Below are 25,297 nucleotides of genomic sequence, written 5' to 3'. Positions count from 1 at the left end.
GTTCCTTGGTGAAGCCGGAAACTGCAAAAACTCAGGAAATCATCCAGGCGACTTCTGAACCGGGTTTGCAAAAGTATTAAGAACGAATACTGGTTAAATTTCAGGAATTCACAGGGTGAATATAAGAGGGTCGTTAGGTGTTCGAAACGAAACTCCTTTAGAACGTACCGTGAGAGGCTGGAAGGCGAAACAGAGACTTCGAGGCTCTGCAGAGTCCTCAAAAGGGATGAGTCGGCCAAGTTGGACTCACTTAAAAAACCCGACGGTACTTTCACGAGCTCCAGACTGGATTTAGTACAGACCCTCCTGGAAGTATACCACCCGGGAGAACGGGTGAGAGAAGTGGCTGGGGGAGAGTTGACGGTTCTTGCAACCCCTTCAACACGCAAGTGCTAGAATACTGCAAAAGCGCTGCCATACTACTGCCGTTCTTTGAACATTTCAAAGCACCTGGCATGAATGGCATCTATCCGGCAATGCTAAAGAAGGGTATGGAGCACTTAGAAAGACTTCAAAGAAATATTTTTCGATGATGCCTTGATCTGGGCTACATGCCTTCCTCTTGGCAAAAGGTTAAGGTAGTCTTCATACCGAAACCTGGGAAAGATGACTTTTCTAATGTAAAGAACTTCAGACAGATCAGCTTCACTTCATTCTTACTGAAAGGTTTGGAGAGACTGGTGGAACGTCACACTCGTGGAAACGGACTTAGGTCGCACCCACTTAATGAAAACCAACATGCTTATCAGCGTGGAAAGTCCAGTGAGTCTGCTCCTCATTCTTTGGTCACAAAGGTAGAGGATGCAACTTTGAATGGTGAGTACGCGATGGGGGTGTTCGTTGACATTGAAGGGGCTTTTGTCTGCCCCTTTTCAAAAACTTTGCGATGCCGCCAGAGAGCATGGTGTTGATGACGCTTTAATTAAGTGGATCCGTGTTATGCTAACGCAGATATTGCTGTGCGCTGAGGTGGGTGTCGATCGGTATCTGACCGCAGAAGCAACAAAGGGCTGCCCTCAAGGAGGTGCGCTTTCGCCACTTCTGTGGAGTATGCTGATCGACTTAATACTATGCGAACTGCAAAATTTTGCCAATACATGCTCAAGCTTATGCGTGGGGACGTGGATGTGCTTGCTGTTGATGGGGATCTTGGAACGGTGTATAGGAATATAAAACGTTGATTTGATAGACAGTTGGTGCCTCAGACATGGCCTTTCAGTTAATCCAGATAAAACCACATTGGTATTATTCACAAAAAGGAGAAAACTGGATGGACTATGCCTCCCTGAGGTGAGGAGTACTACCTTTCAACACTCTGAAGAAGTGAAATATCTGGGAGTCACTCTAGATAAAAAACTTCTTTGAAACAATCGTGTAGATCTAAAGATGAATCGAGCTCTCACAGCTTATGGGCTGTGCAGACGGATTTTTGCCCCGACATGGGGACTCAGGCCTCATGTGGTAATGTTGATAAACGTTGCCACCATTAGGCCGATGTTCATATATGCATCCGTAATGTGGTGGGTTAAGGTGAGACAAAAAGGTAAACTAGCCGCACTGCAAAGAACTGTGTGTCTGGGTATCACTGATGCCATGAGCGCGACATGCAGCGCAGCTCTGAATTCAGCGTGGCGGGATATACGGAAGTCTTCTACACGATGGCTCAAAAACAGAAGAGGCTTCTGGAGCCGGGGTCTACCTCCCGAATAAAAACGAGAAGTGGGCTTTTCCTTTGAGACAATATGCAACGGTTTTTCAACTCGAAGTTTATGCGATCCTAAGGGCGGCAAACTGGGTGATTTGTGAGTGGTTGAAAGGCAGCAAATCGCAATCTGCAGTGATATCCAAGCTGCATTGAGGGCGTTGAGTAGTCCTTTGATCACCTCGAAAATCGTTCAGGCATGCAGAAATCGTTTGAACTCTATCTCTAGATTCAATACGGTGGAACAACTCTGGGTATCTGGTCACTCTGGCGTAGAGGGAAATTTCGGATGCTTTAGCGAAAGAGGGTTGAATCTCCCCTATGCCAGGACCGGAACCAGTAATTGAAGTATCAGTAGCATTGGCTAAATCTGTTTTCAAAAACTGGGAGCAAGCTTCCCACAATGACAGGTGGCAGAGCCTAAATGCCGCTGGACACACCAAACTTTTCCTGCAAAAACCGAACATGCGTACCGCAAAGTTTATCCTGTCACAAAGCAGGAGGACTTGCAGGTGTATTGTGGGCATTCTGACAGGCCACAATTCACTAGCTGGGCATATATGTTTAGAATAGGAATTACTCAAGATGATAGATGCCCCTTGTGTAATGAGGAAGCGGAATCCACGGAGCATTTCCTATGTAAATACCACGCCTATTGACGCATCAGGCATCAGATCAGAGATAATGGAAATCCTGCGATACATTAACGAGTTCGGAATATTTCGTTAGACATTGTAGTCGCCAGTACAATGGCTCAACACGGCCTGAGTGCTCCCACATCCCAAATAGCACCATGATATCCTGAGTTTAATGTGACATAAAGTAAAGCGGAATGAAGGAATTTTAGAGCGAAGATAATCAGATAGAAGATGTTTCTTTTATCTAATATAAAAACAAAATGAAATATTTAAAGTTACTTACCAAAGCTAAACTACTAAGTAAAATCATCGTAATAACAGCAGTTTCAAAATATTTGTTCTCGATTAATTGAAAAGTTTTCAGTCGAAGATTTGCCCAGCCCTGCCAGAATGGTGCATCATCATCTCCAGCTAATACAGGAAATTTTTTATAGCATGGATCTGGGCAACAGTCAGCCGGATATTCATCTTCTACAACATCATCGGCTTGTATAACTAATCCTTCGTCGAGTGGTCCTTCTTCGCCTTCACATTCTTCATCGAGTTCTTCATCAAGTCCTAGATCTTCTTTACTAACATCACGCTTTTCTTCACCGTCCATTGTTTCAGCACTACCTTTATGACTTTCATCCTTGAACGGTCGATTTTTATGACTTCCATATGAATTTATGCTGGCAGTGTCATCGTCCTGTAAGGACAAACCTCTGTGATTTAGTTCGTGCTCCAATCTATTGTCTTGATGGTTTATTGAATTGCCTATCATCTAGAATGGATATAAATGATGTTGCGTTCAATTCAATTCCTTTTCAGTGTACTGAAATCATGGATACTTACCGCGGTATTGTTCATTAGTTTTCCCTTCTTTGATTTACTCTTCAAATCGCCATGTATGGTGAACTCCATCCCATCTCCGATGGCCACTTCAAGTTGATTCTGCTCTTTCACGCCTTTTTTCAGCAGTCCATCGACCAAGATATCGTCGGGTCCTAACTCGAGCTCATTATCACCATGTTCTGCAGATATACAACGACAAACCCCCTTGCCTATCGTGTCCGTTTTTCCATGTTTTTCAAATTTTTTATTTTTTGTATTTAAAAAATTTTCAAAATCAACACATTCACGTGGTTTTTTTTCGGATTTAATCGATAACAATTCCATTTAGAAACGGATTATACGATAGTATGGTATAAGGGGGGCCACAAATTTTGTCAAAAGCCAATTTAATTAAACAGTAGCAATCACAAAGACACACATACGAACTGGTATCAGAATGACACAATAAGTAACGAATCAAACAAACCATACATTGAATGCAAAAATACATCGACAGGTAACGGTAGACATAGACAGCATCGCATTATTCAGTTTTCATTTTCTGACCAATTTTAACAGGGCCCGTGTTGCATTTGATTCAATTCCATCAGAACGAACTGGAGCGAGTAACTTCAGTTAATGCAAAAGGAAAAACTTAAGCGAGCAACTTGAGTTATTGCAAAACAAAAGACTTAAGCGAGTAACTTCGTTTAGTAACCAAAAGTTTTACTGTGAAATTCTGTTTTTTAACAATTGCTAGAGCTTTAGAGCTCCTGCTTTGGCTCTAACCGCTTACGAGGACGTATTTATGAATTTATTGGTCTTTAATATAAATTCATCCATTTTGAGTACTGACACAGGCAAGTGGGAATCAAAGGCCCAGATTTGGAAACTTATTCAAAAACTGAAAACTGAATATCCCAAGATATCGATTACATTTGAAGATACATATCCAAGGCAGGAAACAGGAGGTGTCTGTGATTGTTGCTTTTGTAAAATGGCAATTAGAATTTTGTTTTGTAAACAATTTGTCGTTGGAACTTTCTTTTTAATTAAGATCAAAATTACGTATTTATAGCGGTTGATATACGTAATTTTTGTCTTTTATAGAACATTTATATTTCAAATAAAATACTGACAATGTAAGGTTGGGTTATTAGTTTTTCGTTGAGACCTTGTGAAATGTAAAATAAATTTCGGCATTTGTTGAAAAGCTTTATAAATAAAAAAAATGTGTTAAATTAAAACATATATACATGTTTATTTTGTGAGGGTTATTTATACGTTGGTGAAGTTCATCTGTTTGTTCCAAGTAATTATTAAGTTAAAATAGAAGAAGATCACTTTGAAACTTCTTTCAATAGACCATCATTTTGCCACTACCATTGGACTGGCCGCGGACGTATCGGGGAGCTGCTCTCACGACCTCTAGCCAGCTACTTCGAGTAATGAGGCAGCTGAACGGGGATAAGGTCGGCTCAGAACTTTTGAAATCGCTGTGGTTGTAGCGGCCCCAGAGAGCACCCGCGCTACCTTGGCCTGCGCGGACTCGGGGTCGTTAGAGGTAATATCCGCCACGAGCGACAAAGTCCACGAGGTGTACGCGCGCCCGCGGTCAAGGTAATCTTTAGCGACACACGTCGGGAGGTTGAGGAGCTTAGGTCAATACTACACTGGCGGATACGGTCTCCAAACTGACGGCGACTGTGAGTACTTTGCGTTCGGAAGGTAGATTTCGATCGCAGCCACGGTCGAGGTCTGCTTCCCAAAAAGGGCGTTCGGGTAGTCGCACACCGGGGCCCTCAGCGGCCCCGAGAATTTACTGATACCACCGTAAATTCTGCGCCCAAGCGAATAAATGTACCACCGGATGCAATTTCAATGCAAAAAACTGAACTCACTGGACCCGAAGTACAGTACCACGTAGCCTTACAATTTTCGACTCTCTGAGCAGACGCTGTTTTCTGGCCAACACGGGCGTGGGTATGTGGGTTCTTCCCGTACCTCGTCCAAACACCTTAATACCTTAAAACCTGCGATTGGCTGCTGCGAACTCCTCTCCCACCCGCACTTACAGCTACAGGCAGGTGCACGTGAGTATAGGATTGCGCCGAACGATTTTTTGGCGATTCGTTTTGGCGGATATTAGTACTCCCATTTTAGGCGCAGAGTTCTTGTCTCACTATGAGCTATTGGTTTACCTGCACTATTTTCGAGAACTTTTCCAACCATCGCATTCGTGCACTCCTCCGAAAATATTGCAGCATCACTACTGAAAGTAGTTTTTTCCAGCCGGTAAAGCGCGATGTGCGGTGCCACATCAGCACAATCGGCTCCCCGATCTTCTCACTTCAGAAGCTAGCAGTTCCAAAGAAAGATTTTAATGAACTCATTAAACAGGATATTTGCAGACCTTCGAATAGCTGCTTATCATCTACACTTTATATTGTCCCTAAACTAAACGGCGAATGTAGGCCTAGCAGAGATTACAGGCGTCTCAATGCTGAGATAATTTCCGACCGATACCCGATTCCACTGATCCATGGCTTTGCTCATTCGTTGATAAACTGTCGTGTTTGCACGACCTCGGACCTGACTAAGGCGTATTATTAAATCCCCATTTCTCTCGAAGACGTGCCGAAAACGGCTATTTGCACACCTTTCGAATTCTTCGAATTCACCAGGATGACATTTGGCTTATGCAACACAGCGCAGATATTCCATAGATTCAACCACTGTCCTACGAAACTTAAACTTCTGTTTTGTCTAAATGGATGACGTTTTGATCGCCTTTTCTTTCGAATCTGAACATTTGGATCATCTCGAGTCCATTTTTCAACGTCTCTTTGTGGCTGGGCTCGTTTTGAATGTTGAAAAATACAAATTTCTAGAAAAGCAGGTAAAATTCCTCGGCCACATGATCACCCCTGATGGAATTCAGTCAGAGCCAAACAAGGTTGAAGCAATGAAAATCGTTCCCTGCTAACCATGAGAGCATGTTGGATTTCTATCGCCGTTTCCTGCCCAAGGCCACCAAGCGGTCTTCAACGCTTACTTACTACTGAGACCTTTTACGTAGTAACGGGTGAACCAAACCTGTCAGTTGTTGAGCTTTTTTTCGAAACAACTCAACCCAGCTCAACGTAACTACAGCGCCTACCATCGCGAGCCACTCGCCGCGTACCTCTCTATTGAATATTTCCATTTCTCCCTTGAGGGCAGGCTGTCGTCCACTGTCTTCAGGGACCACAAGTTCGCGCTTAAACAAAAAGTGCCTCCTCGCTAACTTCCGTAATTGTGTTTCATCAGTCAGTTCACTCTCGACATCCAACACGTGTCTGGAAAAGACAACGTCGTTACAAACGCTTTGTCGCGAATCTTGGAGGTTACAGTCCCCGCCGCGGTCGGATTATACGGCAATCGCCGAGGCACAGAAAGACAATGCAGAACTTCAAAGTCTGAGAACAAACTGCAAATGCGAGTTCAAGGAGTTTCCTATCTTTGACTCAAACTCCTTCCATTTATTTCGGCCGATTTTCACAATGAAGTATTCCGCGCAGTACACGATCTTGCGCACCCAGGTATCAGGACGACGAACCGATTAGCCAAAGCAAAATACTTCCGGCCATCAATGAGCAGGACGTATACTCTTGGGGCAGACAGTACATCGCGTGCCAGAAGTGTAAGATGCACTTAAAAAAAGGAAGTGGGCGTATTCCCTCGGTCGACCATGCGCTTCCATACCATTGACCTCAAGATCATTGGCCCTTCGTTACATTCACATGGTTACGAGTGAGGTTCACACGGGGGCCTAAAGCAATACCATTGCCGCACAATCGTGGGCCGAGGCCTTCTGTCTGTGGATCCCGTGCTTTGGTGTACGAGCCGTAACCATCACGTAAATCTGAGTCTACCTTTTTCTTGGAGTTAGGCAAACTTCTGAGTTTCACACGTCAGAGGACCACTGCATACCATTCGCAGTACAAGAGGATGCTACAACGTCGGCTTCGAGCACTGAAGGCCGCCTTAATTGCTCGCGACAATCCGTCGTGGTCGCAGTTCCTGCAGTTTCGTGATTCTCGACCTTCGCACAGCTCACCGAGGGAAATTCACGGCCAGCCCCGCGGAGATGGTATAGGGGGGAATCTCCGACTCCTCGTCGACCCTGTGCTGGATAACAGAGTGAAGCGACCCCAGCATGTTGCATCTGCTCAGGGACGCGGTTTCTAAACTGACTCCGCCATCCCAACATCCGTGCTGGGACCTTGAGATATGCTCTCAGGTCCTCCTTAGGGTTGATACTCCTCGGAGATCGCCGGAAGGGCCATTGAAAGTCCTGCAGTGACGGTCAGGTTTACCCGGTAAAACCATTGGTGGGATCACGTACCGAGTTTTTTCGCTGAATCCGCTCGGTTTTAGCTAGGGGCGGAGTGATGTGGCGGCCCAGCCGTGACGTGAACCACCGACTGCATCGCCGACGCACTAAATTACTGTCGGCACAACTAGCGGCCTGGCATGTGGTTTAATTTTTGGCGCCATGGGCACATGTGCGCAGAACAATTTGGAGTGTTGTCCATAGGTTTGTAATTGTTGTTTCGCTAACAAAGCGGCAATACACTTGGACACCAGCAGCATGCACTGTACTATTGCCTAACCGAGAAAATGCATAAGGCAGCGGAAAACTAACTGGCGATAAACTTTTCCGTTCAAGTACTCGAAAATAAGCCGTGGGAAGAGAAGCGCACAGAAAAAGTACAGAGATCTGGTAACGAGATGAATAGGGTAAAACTTTCCATCGCTTTAGACAAGTAATTTTTGCTAATGAGACGGGAATATCTACTGCAGCAGTACTCAAGATTCTTTCTAAATTGACCAGTAAAGAAGCAGTGAAAATGTTGAAGATATTGTTGGTAATCTTTGGAAGCGATCATGATGTCGGCTAAGCAGGCTCTGGCGAAGAGGGGTCTTGAAGAAGATTTTCCATATTCCACTAGAAAGATTATGCCTCGTTGCAAGGGAAGGGATGTGTCGAAAAACGGAGTGGAGAGATATTATCACATTGCGTCGTTCAATGGAGACTGTTGTCGAGGTTGTTGTTTTTTGTTTGTCCTTTGGGACCCGGCAGGCTAACAGTCCAAACAGGACTTACGAAGTACACCAACAGGACTGATGGCAGGTGCTTAGCCTATTTTGCCTTGACGCACGAATATATAGAGGCTGCTCTGTAGTTTAAAAGTATCTGATATCGATCAGGAACTTCTCCGCAGCTCCACTAACCATTGTGAACCATTCGAGCACTTAGAGGTAATGATAGATCAAAGCAAGAAAAAATAAAGGGGATAGCAGGGATCATCGTGCTGCGAAGAAACTGAAACCATATGTATAGCCTCTTTAAAGAAGAAGAAAAAGAAGGTTTGCTGAAGGTTAAAAAACTTATTATACCATCTACACTTAACCCGAAACCGGGCATAATCCTTACGCTCGAAGATTATGTGTTCGTTGGTTTCTCTGAAAATACAAGTGTTACATTTGCCATATCGCCAAAAAATTATCCTTCCACTCTCTATAGGAGTGTGCCTGAATTGCTTTCAGATCATCTATAAGGAAGGGTTCGGCCAAACTTGTGGGACTAGATCTTAGAACCTTGCGGGTCTCTAAATGGGCGAGTTCATTTCATCCGCGTGCGTCGGACACCTTGGAACTTTTAAAGACTTAAAAAGGGGGTTAGAAACCAGGGCATATATTTTGCCCACTAGGTGGTGCGATGGCGTAATTTGTCTGAGTAATTACAAGTATGGAGAGAGTCTGTAATGAAAGCAACCTTCTCCTCACCCATCCTGAAGGGCACCTGAAGCACGACAAAAAGTTCAGTCGCCAAAACCGAACTGACTCCCAACGTGGGACTTGCGTCCCATCCGGATCAACCACTGCACAGGCAGACCCACCACGCATGAAAGCAGCATCAGCCGACAGGACCAGGAAACCTCTTGATTTAGGGCCCTTTACCGACTCTGCCATACGCAGCTGCCATCCGGGCTCTGCCACAGGTGCCCCCCAAATCATACGATTGGATAACCTTAATCTTATTAGAGGTTGGGGGAATAACATTGTGAATTAATGTGTCAAATAAGCTGCGGAACGACTTTGGGGAGAGACCATTTTCAGCATCCGTGTTCTGAACCACCAAATGATTTTGGGAGTTCTTTCCTTTAATTTAAGAAGTTCTTTGGCTGCCAAGAGGGGCTCGTTGGCCCAAGAAAAAATCTGGTGCAATGGCGTGGTTTTGGTCAGCCTCAAGCATCTTCGCAGGATATAAGCAGATATTGAGTTGAACTTGATTTCAAAATATTTTGGTGGATTCATAGTGGACGTAGCGGTATACTCTATAATGTGCCTTACCACAGATCTATAGAAAAAATAACCAATTGCGTGAGAGGCGTCTTCTATGGTATGGTCACGCAAATCGCGCTAACGAGAATTTACTCGCCAAGATTGGTCTGAACATCGAAGTCGTTGGTAAGCGACCTTACTAAATTCAAAAATCAAAAAACCAAAAAAGGTGTTTTATATCATCGGGAAAATACGACAAGGTTGCGAATTATACTGAACTAAACCGCCAGTTGTTTTAATCTAAGCTAGACTAAAGCTGGGTAGTTGTTTAGGATATGCGGGATCCTAAGTCCACATCCACGTGATGGTGAAGTGAGGCAGCGTCTGAAGAGTTGCCTCTGCCCTGGACGAATCTGTTAGTCCTTTTTTGGTTTTTTGATTTTTGAATGCTTGGGTGCTATGCCCCAAACTAGGGATCCGTGGACCAAAAAACGTGGTAGTAAGTGTCTCCCTATTTGGTCGAGTCCGCCATCATGTGGATGTGGACTTAGGATCCCGTATGTCCTAAAGAACTTACTGAATTGATTGTACCATCATATCTCTCAAGTTAAGTCACCACGGAAACATGGGTGAATCCTTTTCTCAAAATTTGTAGAAGGTGAAGGTGGACTTGCATAACCAACAATAGCAAGAAAGAATAAGGGCAACCGAAGGAAGTTCACCACATTACTGTCAGCTACATTGGGGTCTGCAGTATCCTGGCCCTATTAATGTATCTTTACTGGAGACATAAACGAAAAATATCCAATGATGCCACCATAACAAAACCGATACCTCATCCCTGGACTTTTTTGAAACCAGCCTTCAGGATTGCCGTCGATCAAGCATATTGGTTGACCTAACGCTCAATGGAGGGATGAGTGTTTATGCACGAGTTAATTTAAATTATCTTTTATAGCCGTAAGCGCACAACTCAAAGAATTTAAGCCTTTGTTTTCTCTAGTGAAACTGCTGTAGACTTTGAGTGATACTACACTGAGCTAATAGATACTTCATTTAGTGGTTTACCAAATCTTTATTCGGTGTTTTACTATATTAAAACAACACTTCCCTTGAACTTTTGTATGGTTTCCACGAAGGGTCTTGATATGTATTGGTTTATAAAATTTGACTGAAAAAAATGAATTCCCTGATTGGATTTTTTTGTAAGAATTTTGCTTTTTACTTTGTCAATCTGTATTGCCAATTTTCATACCTATGGTATCTGCTTTTCTACTATCTATGTTGCATACATACCTTTCATATTTGATACTAGATTGTACCTGTTTTCACTTTTAGGTCCTGATTAGATGGTAGATCTCCCACCTATCAACACTTGAGTGCTCTCTGCTCATAGTTACGAGGATCATTTGACTCGATCATAGAAATGCGTAGACTGACATGTCGATTTGAGCAGGCAGATTTAGACACCAACAAATAAGAGAATACCATTTAGTCTGCTGCAGTTCATCGTTCCTTTCGATTTGACATCAAAAGGAAACAATACCGCCCTTTGCGTTGCGCTGAATGTCCTTTTTTATGTTGGGAAATTAAGTCGACGACACAGAGTGTTTTTAAGCGAAAGCAATTGACGAAGACTTGTACGGAGTCAAGGAAGGGTTAGATATTTTTCTAATGCAGTTTTCATTTATTTTATTTTCTGCTATTTCACCTGAATTGCCGATATCGGGTTCAGTTTAGATTTTAGTTTATTTTCAGAAAGAATATAATACGCGGTGTTTAAAGGGCATTTAGAGGAAAGTGAGAACCTTGTTTTTGACAATACCAATGGGTATTCCTAACGATCCTTCTTGGAAAATGATATAAAAATGGTGTCCAATGAATTTTTTGAATTGATTTGTGCATACCAATTTTTTATAGAACAAACATTCAGTATTTCATCGATGCCAATTTCGGAAGTTTTCAATTGTCAATTTTTAGATAACACTCAAATAGATAAATGCATATTTCTGCTCTGCTGAGTGTATACATTTTTTTAGTATTATTTTTTGAGTAATTTTCAATTTTTTTATTTTTTTTTTTAATACTGAACTGCCGAAGTCTGATCTAAACTTGTCCTTGATTTGAATGTTATAATCGTCTCCAATAAAAATTATGATATAATTTTAGTGTACGCAGGGTACATTGTCAATATTTTAGGAATTTTCTTTTCAAAATATCTACAACTAAACACAACAATGACTACTACAAAACAACATCAATTACATCTATATGACACAATACTACGGAAAATAAGACTTTTTTGAAACAGAAACATAACAGAAAAGAAAATTAACACAATTCTACAAACATCTAATTTAAGAAGGGTCAAATCCACTGTTTTACTTTCAATATATTCACGTCTTAGATAGAATGGGTCATTTGTCTTTTTTCTGTTTTTTTAGTATCAATTTGGTTTGTATAATATTTACAATAATTTCTAACTCGACTATCAAATACTTGAAATACCGATAATCATGAAACAATTTTGCAAATCAGCCATAAATAACCGATTGAAACTTTGTTTTTTTTTTCGAACTAAATGGAATGGGGGGGATACGAACTAATACTTCGTAGACATTTACTAGTATCATTAGGAAAACGTATATAATGAATGCAATCAGAAATGAAAATTCTATTCAACATTTTCTCTCACTTTGAAGGTTATCAACTAAATATTTAACAAGCACCGAATAACAACTCAATTTCAATCTACTTTAGATAATTGCGGATAATGCTTTTTTCATTTAAAACGGCAGTAAACGTAATTCTTTACTTGTCTTCTGGTTTTTCTTTTTTCAAAATTCGTGAAAAATGAATTTTCTAAAAATATTTTCGGACGAATTAACAGGGTGAGGTGATAAAGGAAATGGTGACATGAACACAATGGTTAAATTAATTGTTATTGGAATAGAAGCGAATTGGGGATGGTATTGCGAGAGGTGAAAAAGTTTAGTAGTTGCGTTGTATCTATGAAAATCTTTATGGTTTTCCGGTTGAATTGAGAATAGAGAAAGTTGTGCATATGATGCTTAACTATTTGATTTCAACAATGTTTTTGTTGAAAGACTTAAAACGTTCATCTAAACTATATTTTTACCTTAACAAACCTCAAGAACAATGAAATCACTTTTCAAAGTATCTTTTACTTACGGTGTACTTTAAATTGACCCATCTATATTTTAACTGTGCTTAGAATACTTTAAAATGAAAGTACTTAATGTACGAAAAATATTTGCAGAATAATCCCACAGATAAACTGCAATAATAAATCCACATAGTGTTTTGATAGCAAACAGTACAGAAGGTGAAGACTGTACTAATTATACGATAGTGTGGAAAGAGATACACATTTGGTGGTTTGTGAGGTTCACGAAGACAAAAGGAAGTGTATTTAGGTTATAAGCACATAACAGAAAAGACGAAACACATTTATTATCGCCGAATGGAAAGTGAAGATAGAAAAATTGGCTTGAACCTTCGTGATCGGCTTGAAACTTCCTTAATCTATGAATTCGCTATCAATTGGATAGAGTAATTTATAAAATTAAAATATTAATCAGAAAACGTTGCGGATGCCGTGATATAAAACAATCCACACATCAAAACAGGGATTCTTTGTAACTGACTTAGTTGTGACTGTATCCTAAGGACATTTGAAATTTGAAAAAGGCGCCACAGAAACCCTTTTGAAACTAACAATTTGAAAAAAATCCTGTAGGTGGCTCTAGTGGCCTCCTAGAGTGGAATGAAGTTTGACATGCGCATCTGCCATTGTACGTTGTTAGTGGCATAAGAAGTGTTTTCATATGTGCAAAAGTAAAATTTTAAAATCTCGGATGTTTTCATAAAATCCAAAATCAACCATGTCTAGGTTCGATTGGTGTGAAATTATTTGCGGAAAGGCAAATTAAAAAATGCCATTCGCGCAGTAATGAATGATGGGGTCTCTGTCAGAAATGCCGCGAAGGAGTTTGGCGTTGGCCGAATGCCATTAAGTCGTCACTGTGAGGCTGCCTATGACCCTGAAAATGTAACAATCACTCGACCGGGATTGCCACCGGTGATTTTTTAAATGATGCACGATTTTAAAGAAATTATTTCAAATTTAATTTCAAAATTTGTAAAAAGAAAATAAACAATTTTTCAACATATTTCAGATATTCAATGGAGATTGTTGGTCGATTATATTTTGGAAGTATCTGACATTTGTTTCGGACTTTCACCGAAAGAAATTCGAAAATTGGCCTCTGAGTATGCGAGATAACTGAATTTGGACATACTGAATTCTCGGACATGGTGCTCCAATGTACGAGTCTTGCTCGAGCCTCCGCTTTTAACCGAGTAGCTGCCAATGAATTCCTCCACGATCCATCTAAAATATGGACGAAATTGGTCTTCCCACCGTACCCACTCCCTGTAGAATTGTCAGTCGCAAAGGTTTTAAACAGATTGGACGGATCACCTCAGCAGAAAGAGGAACTCTCGTGATAATGGCGTTGGCTGTATCAGCGTAAGGAAGTTATGTGCCACAATTTTTCGTATTCCCACGAATGAACTTCAAACCGCGCCGAAAGTGCAAACAAGAGTGGCTGGATGATTACTTCCGACTTTTTGTTGTTTTTGAGACATTTTCGAGACCACTGTCCACTGAGCTTCAACTACAAATCCAGTGCTTCTCATTTAGGACAATCATCAATTTCATGTCTCTATTGAAGTTCCCCAGTTTTGTCAACAAAATTATATAACAGTTTTGTCTTTGCCGCCTCATTGTTCGCATAAACTTCAGCCCCAGGATCAGAGTGTTTTCGATTCATTCAAAAAATTGTGATGTTTGAGTGTTAAGAAATACTGGAAAGACGATGACAATATATGACATTCCTTCGATGGTCACCTCTGCGTTGCCTTTGGCTGCAACAAATTCAAACATAACATCTGGATTTAGAGCGGCAGGAATCTTTCCCCTGAATCCAGATATTTTTGGTGGAGTTGATTTCTCGCCCAGTGATGTCACTGATAGAGTATGGAATAAACGAAATCGACCAAGGTCAAAGGCGTCTACCGAAAGCAATATGTCGAATGCCGCAGGGAAGAACCTGATCGACGATGACATTCCTCTGGCTCAGGTCCTCCAATCCATTCGATCGTTTCCAAAAACGGGTGAAAGAAAGGTCGCAAAAAAAGGTCGAAACTGCAGAAAGACTGCAATTCTGACTGACTCCACCGAAATAAATGCAATGGTGGAAGAGGAAGCAAAACAATCCAAGAAAACCAAGAACTAGCCCGAGGCCAAACAGCGATCTGCCAAAATATGCGATATCATCGGCCTCAAGCTTCCGCCGTTCTGGTAAATGAAAACGGCATTATGGTTTGCGCGGTTAGAAGCACGATTTCGATCATATAGAATCAATAGCTTTATATACATCCAAGTTCGATAAGGTAATTGGAAAATTGGACATGACCGTCTTAGCAAGGTGGTGAACATCGAGGAAGATCATCTAATGCAGGGAGATATGCTATGATCAAGCAACATCTGCTAGCCGCATTCGGCGCAAGTGATGAGGAGTAGACTCGGCAACTCTACATGGTCTAGAATTGAGCGACCATCATCCAACACAGCTTCTGCGCAAGATGAGCCGCATTGCCAGTAATAGTCTCGGGGCTGTTTTTGAGATCTTTGTGGTTAGAGCGCCTACCAGTAGGAATACATTCAATACTGGTAGCTGCAAATACCTCTTCTTTGGGCGATGTAGTGACTGCGGCCGACCGCATCGTAGAGGTCAACAAGCAGACCGTAAACTTCATCGTACAGCCCACCAAAAGCCAGCTGCCAGAAACCACGGAAACTTCAGTCTCGCGACATGCTAGCGGACAAAGTGGTTGTTGTACGTTCGGATTTTCGTCAGATGCGAGTCGAAAGACGAAGCCAACAACACCAGGCGTGCACATCGTGCCGCACTCCACCACGAAATATTTCTGGTAGCAATGAAAGCACCAAGGCAATTTGTTGGTTTCACTCACGCTTTGGAGCTTCAGCAAGGAACTGCCAATAAGCCAATGAAGAAAACCTGCTTAAAGTCAACCTAGGACTTCGATTCGTTTTTAACTGGAGATTTAGGGTTGCAGATGTATCGCGACCAATAATGCCGTCCAGTCCTTTCAACGCTTCATGGATTAGGTACTAAAAGGACCCCTACGGGACAACGCTTATGCTTCCAGGGAAGCTGATAGCGTCGGAAGATAAACACATTGGGCCGAATGCATTCATCCAGCAATTTCGAGAATCGACCCGTGCAAGCAGCATATCAATGTCAACGTAAAGTTTTTCGAAGCAGGAGTTTGGAAACCTACATTCATGTTTTTCTTCGAATGAGTTCACCTGAACCATTGCCAAGCGGCTCAGGACCTGATCTTCCTGACGGTTTTGGAAAACAAAATCGACATCGCTATTGTCTGCAGGCTGTACAAAAATGGGACAGTGGAGTTTGGGTTGCGGGTAAGAGCGGAAAAGCGGCGATATGGACACACGGAAATCGAGCCATAGAAGGGACAACGAATTTCATCAGGAGCAAAAATAGATGGAATATCCATCTACAGTTGATATGCAACACCAACCCTTACGAGAGAGGAGTTCCAATCTATGGTAGAGAGGCTAGCGATAGATGCAAACGAACATAGCCCTAAGATATCATAATAGCTGGTGATTTCAATGCATGGGCTAAAGAATGGGGGTTGCTGGGACACGAACGCAAGAGGACGTGTATTACTTGAAGCCCTTGCTCGTCTCAATTTTGTACTCGCTAACACTCGATGCATGAACACTTTTCGAAAGAGGGAAATGGGGTCCGTAAAAGATGTCATGTTAACGAAATTTTAGCCAAGTATCTATGGTGATACGTCAGCGAAGAATACGCACATAGCGACCACCAATCCCATCAATTTCGAAATCATACATCATACAAGAATGAATTGGTCCCGGATGACAACTGAAAGGTTGGCAGTCAATAAGTTGGACGAAGAGATTTTCAAAGAAGTTCTGCAGGAAAATACACCGCTCGAAGAAAACGCAGAAGATAAAACTTTACAGATCGGAGAAAAATTACGTCAAGCATGTGACACTTCCATCCATATATTGTATCCCAGGAACGAGTTCGGAACTTTTGGTAGAACTCTGAAAGCCAGCTTCAGGGCTCGAACGATTTTTTTCCCACAAAATGTGAGTACTGCTAACCTTCCCACTGTCAAGATAGACATCGGTGAAGTTCCCATGGTAAGTGAAGAGGAGGTCCTAGAAGTTGCGGCAAAAGTAATTGAAAATAAAGCACCTGGCTTGGATAGCATCCCCAACAACGCCCTCAAGGCAGCGGTGAAAATAGCGTCAAATATGTTTGCCGATGCATTTACATGTTTTAATACTAATACTAAACCCCGAGCCAAACAAACCTTTGGGTGAAGCTTCGTTCGGCCGATATGCCTTCTAAATAAATCCGGCAAACTATTCGAACGAACAAACTATAAAAGGTTATTTTCATTGCCGAAAAGGAAGGTGGACCCTCTGAGAATTAGTCCGGTTTTCGAAAGGGAAGGTGTACTACGGATGCTGTTAGCTTCGTGGCTAACACAACTACGGCCGCACTTAGCGAGACAAATTCTGTCCAGTAATCACTCTCGATACGAAGAATGCCTTCAATTCCGGGATATGGAGGAAAATATTTGAGTCCCTAATCAACTTTGGTGGGCCGAAGTCCTTGGTGGGTATCGTTGCAACTAACTAATCGATAGGCTTCTCTGCTGCCAATCAATTAAAGGGATGAAATTGTATCGAATTACGTGTGCAGTCCCACAAGGATCCGCCCTAGGTCCGCTCATTGGTTTCGCGGACGAGATTAGTGTGACAGAAGTAGCATTTTTCATCAATGAAGATCAAAGTTGGAACACAAACGCGTTCAAGTATTTAGGCGTAAAGATTGACCACAAGCTATACTTCAAATCACAGGCGGAGTGTGCAACAATTAAGGCATACATAACATCGGAGCATTGGTTGCGAGGATGCCACCAAATATAACTGACCCAAGGCCAAGGGGTCGATTCCTTATTTCGAGGGTAGTCAGTTCGATTCAACTGTAAGGAGTCCCAGTGTTGACAGATCCACTGAAAAATACCACAAATAAGAGCAAGATTGGCGCTGCGTATCGCGTAAGTGCACTCTGAATATATAGCGCTTACAGTATAATATTCGATGAAGCAGCTTGCCTGAGCTATCCTGCTAAGGAATAATCCCGATTGAAATTCTAGTCAGAGAAAAACAACAACTTTACAAACGAGGATATCTGACCAGAGAGCCTTCTGCCCGACGGCGGCAGTTCGCACGAACTGAAACTATCACGGGATGGCAGGAGAAATGGAAGGAATAAGAAAAAGGTCGCTGGAACCACGGAATTTTATGGAATACAAGAAAATGGAGCAAGCGACCCCACGGCGAGGTAGGTTTCGACCTAACCTAGTTCGTGAATGGATACTTAGTTTATCGAGCATATCTCTATCGATTTGGGCATGATGGTTCGACATATTGCAGGAAGCAGAATACATTTTACTTTATTGCCCGAAATTTGCAACTCAGAAGGCTGCTTTGGAAGCTACAACCGGGGTGCACTTAAAAGCCGAAAATGTCATGCATTATATGTTGAAGTCGAGGCTACATGGACTGAAGACGAAATGATAGCTGTCATCCGTGAGAAGCTTAGCTCCGCGACATAATACCATATTGTAGCCCCGCGGGAAGAGTGGAAGGAGAAAGAGTTGGTTTTAGTGGGTAGGAGCTCCACATAATCAGCTGACAGGAGCCTTTCAAGCTTTCCACCTCTCATGGACCAAAAGAAAGACAGACGGACGAACAGACAGACAGACGGTAAACCGGAATTAAGAAGGTCGTGTGTTATACAAAACCTAAAAAAATAACTCTAGCTAATCATCTATAGGTATGCTACTAAACCCTATTCTCACCATCGGTAACCGGCGGGCAATGCATTTACAGTCAATGAGAAAGGATGAGCGGCGAGTTTCCATGACGGAAACCAAGGTTTTATGCCATACCTAGCTGCAGGCATAAAAAGCTATAGGTAGCTCACCCTGAAACATCCGAGGATTTGTATGGGAAATATCTCGTCCGAAAGAGGGGGCGGCCAAGATTCTGCGCAGCCCAGTCTGGGACGGAAGATATCACGGAAAATCCACCACCGAGGGGCCTGGTGAAAATCGAAGAAAACTGCCGGGTCTTAAAAATGGAAAAAAATGGAAAATCATCGAATTTGCGTTGGAGACGTCTCGTTCGAAAGAGGAGGCGGGCGAGACTCAGGAATTGCAAGAAGTTTTACACTACGACATCAGGGACGCGAGATATCGCGGAAAATCTACTGCCGGACGGACTGGTGAAAATCGAAAATTTACATGACCAGGGGCGATAGACAAACGTGGGACACACAGACAACAGCTGCTAAGCCCCACCTAGTCTGATACTGTCTGAATTCGAGGAAATGCTTGATAATCTTGCTCTCGATGCAAGGGGACGTAGTCCAAAGATGATTGTCAGTGACCCCAATATTTCGGCCCTTGACGAGGCTAGCAGAGAAGCAACTGCAAGAGGGCGCAGTCTATTAGATGCTTTTGGTTCGTCTATTTGATGTTTCAGTTGGATGCACGTCTGGCCAACGAAGGTGATGTAAACTTCGTACATCTGGCCTTTGTTCACCCTGCACTGGTGCGTGGTACAATCTGGTGCGTTAGCGAAGGCTATACCCTCAGCCATCACCAGACAAATTTCACTGAACTACAGATGGAGCTACAGAGCAGAGCACCAGCATGCTCGAAACCAATAAAGATTTCAGCCTGGTCTGTAAAAACTTTGGGTGGGCAGACTTTACAGAGGTATGTAGTTAGACCAACCTAATAAAGCAGGCATTGCTAAAGAAAGAGCTGTCCATGCGACACAAGGCATTGCCAAAGCATCTGACGCGTCCATTCCTAGGAGATGCACATACCCCAGTAGAAGAAGGTGGAAATCAAACGAAGAGCTCAAAGGATCGGGCGACAATCGTTTCCCCACCAGCTGTGAAGCGTCCGGTGTTTCTTTTGCTCGCAAAGGGACTTTCAGCTGTTGAAAGGTGTTGAGTTGGGCCTATTGCATGGACCTACAATAAACAATGAGATACAGTTCAAAAATGGTATTGGGACTTTAAAAATGGGTGCACAATTACGCACCATGAAAGGTGAAGTGGCAGACGCAGTATTCAGATCGCTGACAACGTTGATTAAGTTAACCAGAAACTGCGAAACAATCGGGAGTGGTTTTAAGAGTAAACGAAAATAAAATGCACTAGAACTACTTTGTTTATTTAGATAGCCAATCTTCTAAGGGTCGTAAAGAGAGAAGAAACTTAGAAGCGAATTAATAGAATGATTAAAGACCCTAATTCTTCTAGTGTTACTCTGATGTATCTCAAAAGATTTACGAGATTTTAGTACCTTCAATTCAAACCTCCCTCTTGACTCACAATAACATCCCCAATTACACCCTAAAGGGATTAAATGGAAATAACCGAAAATATACTACAAACAGGTGTAAATTTTTATGAGCATCGACGACAACGGACTTAATTTTGCTTTGAAATAGCCAAAGATTTAGTGTTGAAATACGAGAATCAGTACGAAATACGTATAATGCCATTGTAACATAGAAATTACTTGAAATTAGAGACATGAACAATTAAAAACAAGTGGATAAAAACCTTCGCTCCATATCCAACTGATGTGGTTGGCCCTCTCACCTGGTGGCTGATCGGAGATTTGATTTGTTAATTTATTACGAACGTATTTTAATGCATTCGCTATATTTCGTTTTATCCAATTTATAAAACGCGATATTCGATTAAAGGCCTCTGCTATTTTATTGGTGTCATTATCTGCTGCCGGTGCTGATAAACTTGATGAACCGAAATTTGACAAGAGCAAAGCTAAGAAAAGATTAAGTACCTGAAATTGTAAAGTTTTATTAATTGTTATTCGTTCATAACCAGGCTAACACTTATTTTTATCTTTTATTATTCTTCAAATGTAAAGAAAATGGAGCTAAATGATACACTATTTGATTTTCTGTATGTGACATATATATATGATTTTGACCATCTATCTCTAGCTCTGAATTCGAGAATTGAAGGAAGGGTTCTATCAGGACAAAGCGAAAATCACACAAGGAATTCCATATTCATTCATAGAGAGGCGAGGAATATTGCAAACATGAAATCAAAATAAGGACAATTGGTACTAGCAAACTAGTAAAGACCGCGAGACAAGCCACAATGGAGAAAGCAGCATTACGTAGTATACGTAAGATTGTTGCATTCTTCCTTCGTATGTATATATATAAATTGAATGCCATTTCTATTTTTGTTCTGCTAAAATGTAGAAAACCTGCTCCATCCTGCCTCGATTCTAAAGTGCCCGATGAGGGATATTTAATTTAGCGTCTGATGAATTCAAGGAAGGTGTCTTAATTACCGTTACGTAGTGCTAAGCTGTTAAGTTTCTAACGTTCCTTCGCGCTCCCCCTCCCCTCCATATTAAGTCCTCTTCATAATAATGCCTTTGTTTGTGTCCACCTTACTACTATGAAGAGTTCTGAATAACTTCTTTGTGAAGTATCTTAAATGAGGTGAAGGCTTACCAACTGTGCCAAGTCAAGGAGGATTTGGCTACAAGCACAGCTTGATCACGAGACCTCCAGTGCCAACGCGTAGAAATACATTTAAGATTACGCCAGTCTGCACGGAGCACTCGCCCATAGGGGACCATGCCGCCAGGCTCGGCATACCCTACAATTCGCATTACCGAATCTGCGGAGAAGGAAGGGAAACCCTCATGCACTTTTTTTTCGATGGCCCAGCTCTAGCTAGAGTCAGGTTACGGACACTGGGTAAACCATTCTTTGGGAACCTCAGAGAGATTTCTAGCTGCAGGTTGGGAGAGCTGCTTTCCTTCGTGAATGCTACGGGCTGGCTCTGAAGATCCAAGCTGGTTTGACTTTACCTCCCTGATCTCATAACAGCAGTCACGGCCTTAGGAGTTTGTGGCATCAAAACGGTGCACCACAGCGCAAATTGAGCTCGTCTGAGCGACCACTGATTCCTACCTACCTACTCCATACTAAATGTGACGATCTACCTTCTACCAAATGGCCAAAGTCCCCCGGACTATTTGTTCACGCTGAACATATAGAGTACGTTCCATAAAAAATAGAATCATTTTCCTTTAAGCGTATTGCCTCCTCCTGAGTTTGGTGCATAGGGTGTCAGCTTCAAAACACATCCGGTCACAATCGCCTCCAAGCTACCAGAGAGTTAGGACGTGCGTTCCGGCGGACCTAGTTTTTGTTTTGTTTTTGTAACACGGTTTGATGGATTGTTATATGGAGTAACGTTGCACTATCAAAATTAGGGTTACACTTGGGAAATCCGCCAAAAAGAAGTTTCAATTTTCATCAGATCCTTGGAAGTGGCCGCTTGCTTAAATCACAAGTTCTCTGGACCAAGTTGCCCAAGAGACCAAGATGGGGTGGACGTCGAAAATCTCAAACTTGCCATACGCGACCTGTCAATTACGTCTACATAGTCTACAGTCAATTCGACTGGCAAGCCGGATGGCTTTGGTCATGGAAGGCGTTGAAACGTAAAGTCGAGATATTTTTGCATTTATGAGTTCCCGCTATTTAGGCATAACCCCACGGATTGATGCGGATTGATTCTATGATCACAGTCAAGATCACAAAGTAACAACGATACCAGTCTATACTGAGTGCACGGCTCAGCATTCATACTAGTGGATGCAAAACATACCTAAATCTCCACCTAACTAAGGAATATGGCATCTGAGTTGTAAACGCAGCTCGACGATGAAAGCTCGAAGGTCTCTGTCCGCGATTTGGATGTAACCACAATCCCCATTAAACCCGCACACTAAAGAGCCAACCGCCAGTAATCGAGCTGAGAACATATACCCCGGGTATTCTCCTGAGACATATGAACTCAGAGCTCGATTCCGGTTCCCATGCTATCAGATAACCTCTGAGAACACTTCAATGACTTCTGTGCAGACTCGGGTCTGATCGTCCGAGACCTTCACCTACTGCATTACGAGCAGCAGATCAACGTGAATACAGCGTTTCCCGGTAACATAGCGTGGAGGTTCCCCTCAGTCATTAGATGTTGATTCGGACGACAGACTTGCTGCCCCGTTTGCCTAATCGCCACCAAAGAGCATCTGGCCGCCTGTACAGTCCAACCAGACGGCAGACGGATTAGCCAGATCTCACGTACGTTCCAGCCGCCAGTTAACTCCCGACTGCTGAGGTGTAATGATAGGCCGGTCGGATCCTGTATGGCAAACTTTATTTAATGTCCATCGGCATGCCTATCCAACAAAAATATGATGCGTGTTGGTGATTGCTGGAATTCTAACCGAAAGTAGGGCCTTTAATTGATGGGAGGAATTGTTAGCATGACGAAAGCAATCATTTATCGCATGGTAACCCAAAATTGCCACATATTTGAACATGACAAAAGCATGCGCGAAACTAATTCAAAAAGTGTTCATCAAAGGACAAACGAATGCTCCAGTCCCAGGGGGGATAAAAGGCAATGTTCAGAGTAACTTACCCAGAATCACACTCATGAACAAGTACAGGCCGGAAGCATTGCCCATAATGATCCCAAAAACATAAAAAATTATCGAAATTGACCATGTAGGTCCAGCCATAAATACTGAAGTTCCACCAGAGTCACGGCTACGCTGCAGGGTAGTAGTGAAAATCGAAGAAAATTGAAAATTTTCACGACCCTCGGGCAGGAAAGATGGTCAAAAACGCAAAATCGTCGGATTGCTGCGGGTTCGTTCGAAAGGGGAAATGGCCCCGATTTAGGAAATGCAAGAATTTTAACGCTTCGATGTCGGGGAGTTGAGATATGGCAAAACATGCCCCGCCTGGCCTTCAGAAAATAAAAAAAAATTGAAAATTTCCTCGACCCCTGGGATAGGAAAAATGGTCAAAAACGCAAAATAGTTGGATTGCTGTGGACGATACCTCATTCGAAAGGGGGTGGCCGCCCAGATTCAGGAGATGTAAGAATTTTGCCGGGGAGTTGATATATGGCAAAAAATTCCCCGCCTGGGAGGTCTTCAGAGACCCCAAGATGTGCGGGGGAATTGAGATATGGCAAAAAATCCCCATCTGGGAGGTCTGCGTGAAGTAGCGTCTGATGAGATTGCCTGCGCCCTGCGATCGAAGCTGATCAGCCACAAATTTATTTCTCCATCAGAGTGTTCCACGCTATCAGCTACCCTATTAGCGACCCATGATACAAATACGAAGAGGAGAGGGCCCTTTTAACACAGTAGTTACGGGCGGACCTACATGTTCAATTTGGAAAACTTTTTGGGTTTTTGGGGTAGTCTCTTCTCATGATTGACATCAGCTTGAACATTTGGCCACCGCAAAACTACAAAAGTCATTACACATATTAAAATTTTCCGACAAATTTCAGCCCACCCTCAACATCGTCCATTGATTTGTTGCATTTTTCAATCAATAATAATAAATTTTTGTTCTTCCCTCTTTGCAGCTAGTAATTACTTATAAGGACAAAATATTTGATTCATTCAAAGTTTTGTTACTTATAACCATGGAGCAAATACTAACAAAGAATTGCATGCAAATCACTTTTCTCCTAAATGGTTCTTTTGATATTCGACCTACATTTAGATGAACGTAGGAACTCAGATTCATATTGTATCATTTAGCTCTTCCTTTTTTTGTTTATGAAGTGCGGGACAGAATTGTGAAAATGTTAATCGACTGGTAATGAATTTTCTCCCCTTTCCAAAACTACTAACGATATGGCAACCTCTATTGTATGTTTTTGGCCAAGGTTAATAAACTTTGGCAACACCAAAAAATGTATTGACAGATAACGGTATTTCGAGATCGCGTGATCAAAACTTGGGTGAGCCGTTTACACAATTTTGTCGCACCAATTGATTCAGTAGTAAAGTGAAGTAGATTTGCGTTCAAACAATATTTTTCGGATTCTATTCGCAATGAAAAGTGAATTAAAGTGTAAGATTCAATAAAATTCATTTCAATTAAAATTTTGTCGGAACGATTTCACAACCATTTGCAGAGTATTCAATGATGAAAAAGATAAGCGCTGAAGTAAAGAAATGCGTCCTAAAGGAGCTACAAGCAGGCCATTCTTATAGGCAGATATCCTGCAAATTTAATATATCATTCAAATCTGCTGATAATATTGCCAAAAAATGGCAGTTAAACCTCTCACAAGTCAGTAGTGGATGAAGATCGATCTTGTTCGAAAGGGGCAGACGTACTGTTCACCGTTTAATTGCTTCAGAAAAAAACAAAAAACCCTTGGGACGTACAAAAAAAATGTACGGCTCTTAGAAAAACCAACCGTTGCCGTTTTCATGCACGCAAACGATCACAGCAGCCATGTTTGACTGAGAGGCATAAGAAATTTCACATGGCAAGATTCTGTCCCACACTGTATGTGCTTTTCACATTTTTTGTGTTTGAAAATTATATTTATGTAGAAAAAGAGAATTAACATACGCATACATTTTATAGATACAATAGTATTACTTCTGTTCGAAAAAGTAATCGAGGTTTCGGTACGCTAGCTGGTTTGGAAGCGCAGTTGAACTTATATTCCAC

At 42.2% G+C, this 25,297-nt stretch overlaps 1 protein-coding gene across 50 annotated transcripts in view; it reads right to left on the bottom strand.

Annotated features, from left to right (window-relative positions):
- The window catches only part of LOC119653867 (sodium channel protein para), a 317,579-nt gene that overhangs the window by 44,954 nt on the left and 247,328 nt on the right, over nt 1-25,297 (bottom strand). For 18 of the 50 annotated variants that reach the window (XM_038058927.1, XM_038058971.1, XM_038058976.1 and 15 more), the window contains 3 exons: nt 20,307-20,550; nt 3,175-3,383; nt 2,624-3,103 (listed from right to left, as the gene is read on the bottom strand). In XM_038058927.1, coding sequence (XP_037914855.1) covers nt 2,624-3,103; nt 3,175-3,383; nt 20,307-20,550 — 933 coding nt within the window. The remainder of the gene's footprint in view (nt 1-2,623; nt 3,104-3,174; nt 3,384-20,306; nt 20,551-25,297) is intronic. The other 32 variants (XM_038058972.1, XM_038058974.1, XM_038058954.1 and 29 more) reach the window with 4 other exon arrangements.

Source organism: Hermetia illucens, chromosome 4 (assembly GCF_905115235.1).
Source record: "Hermetia illucens chromosome 4, iHerIll2.2.curated.20191125, whole genome shotgun sequence".
Lineage (NCBI taxonomy): Eukaryota > Metazoa > Arthropoda > Insecta > Diptera > Stratiomyidae > Hermetia > Hermetia illucens.
The sequence above is the reverse complement of the archived record's forward strand: the minus strand, read 5'-3'. Positions and strand labels throughout refer to the sequence as shown.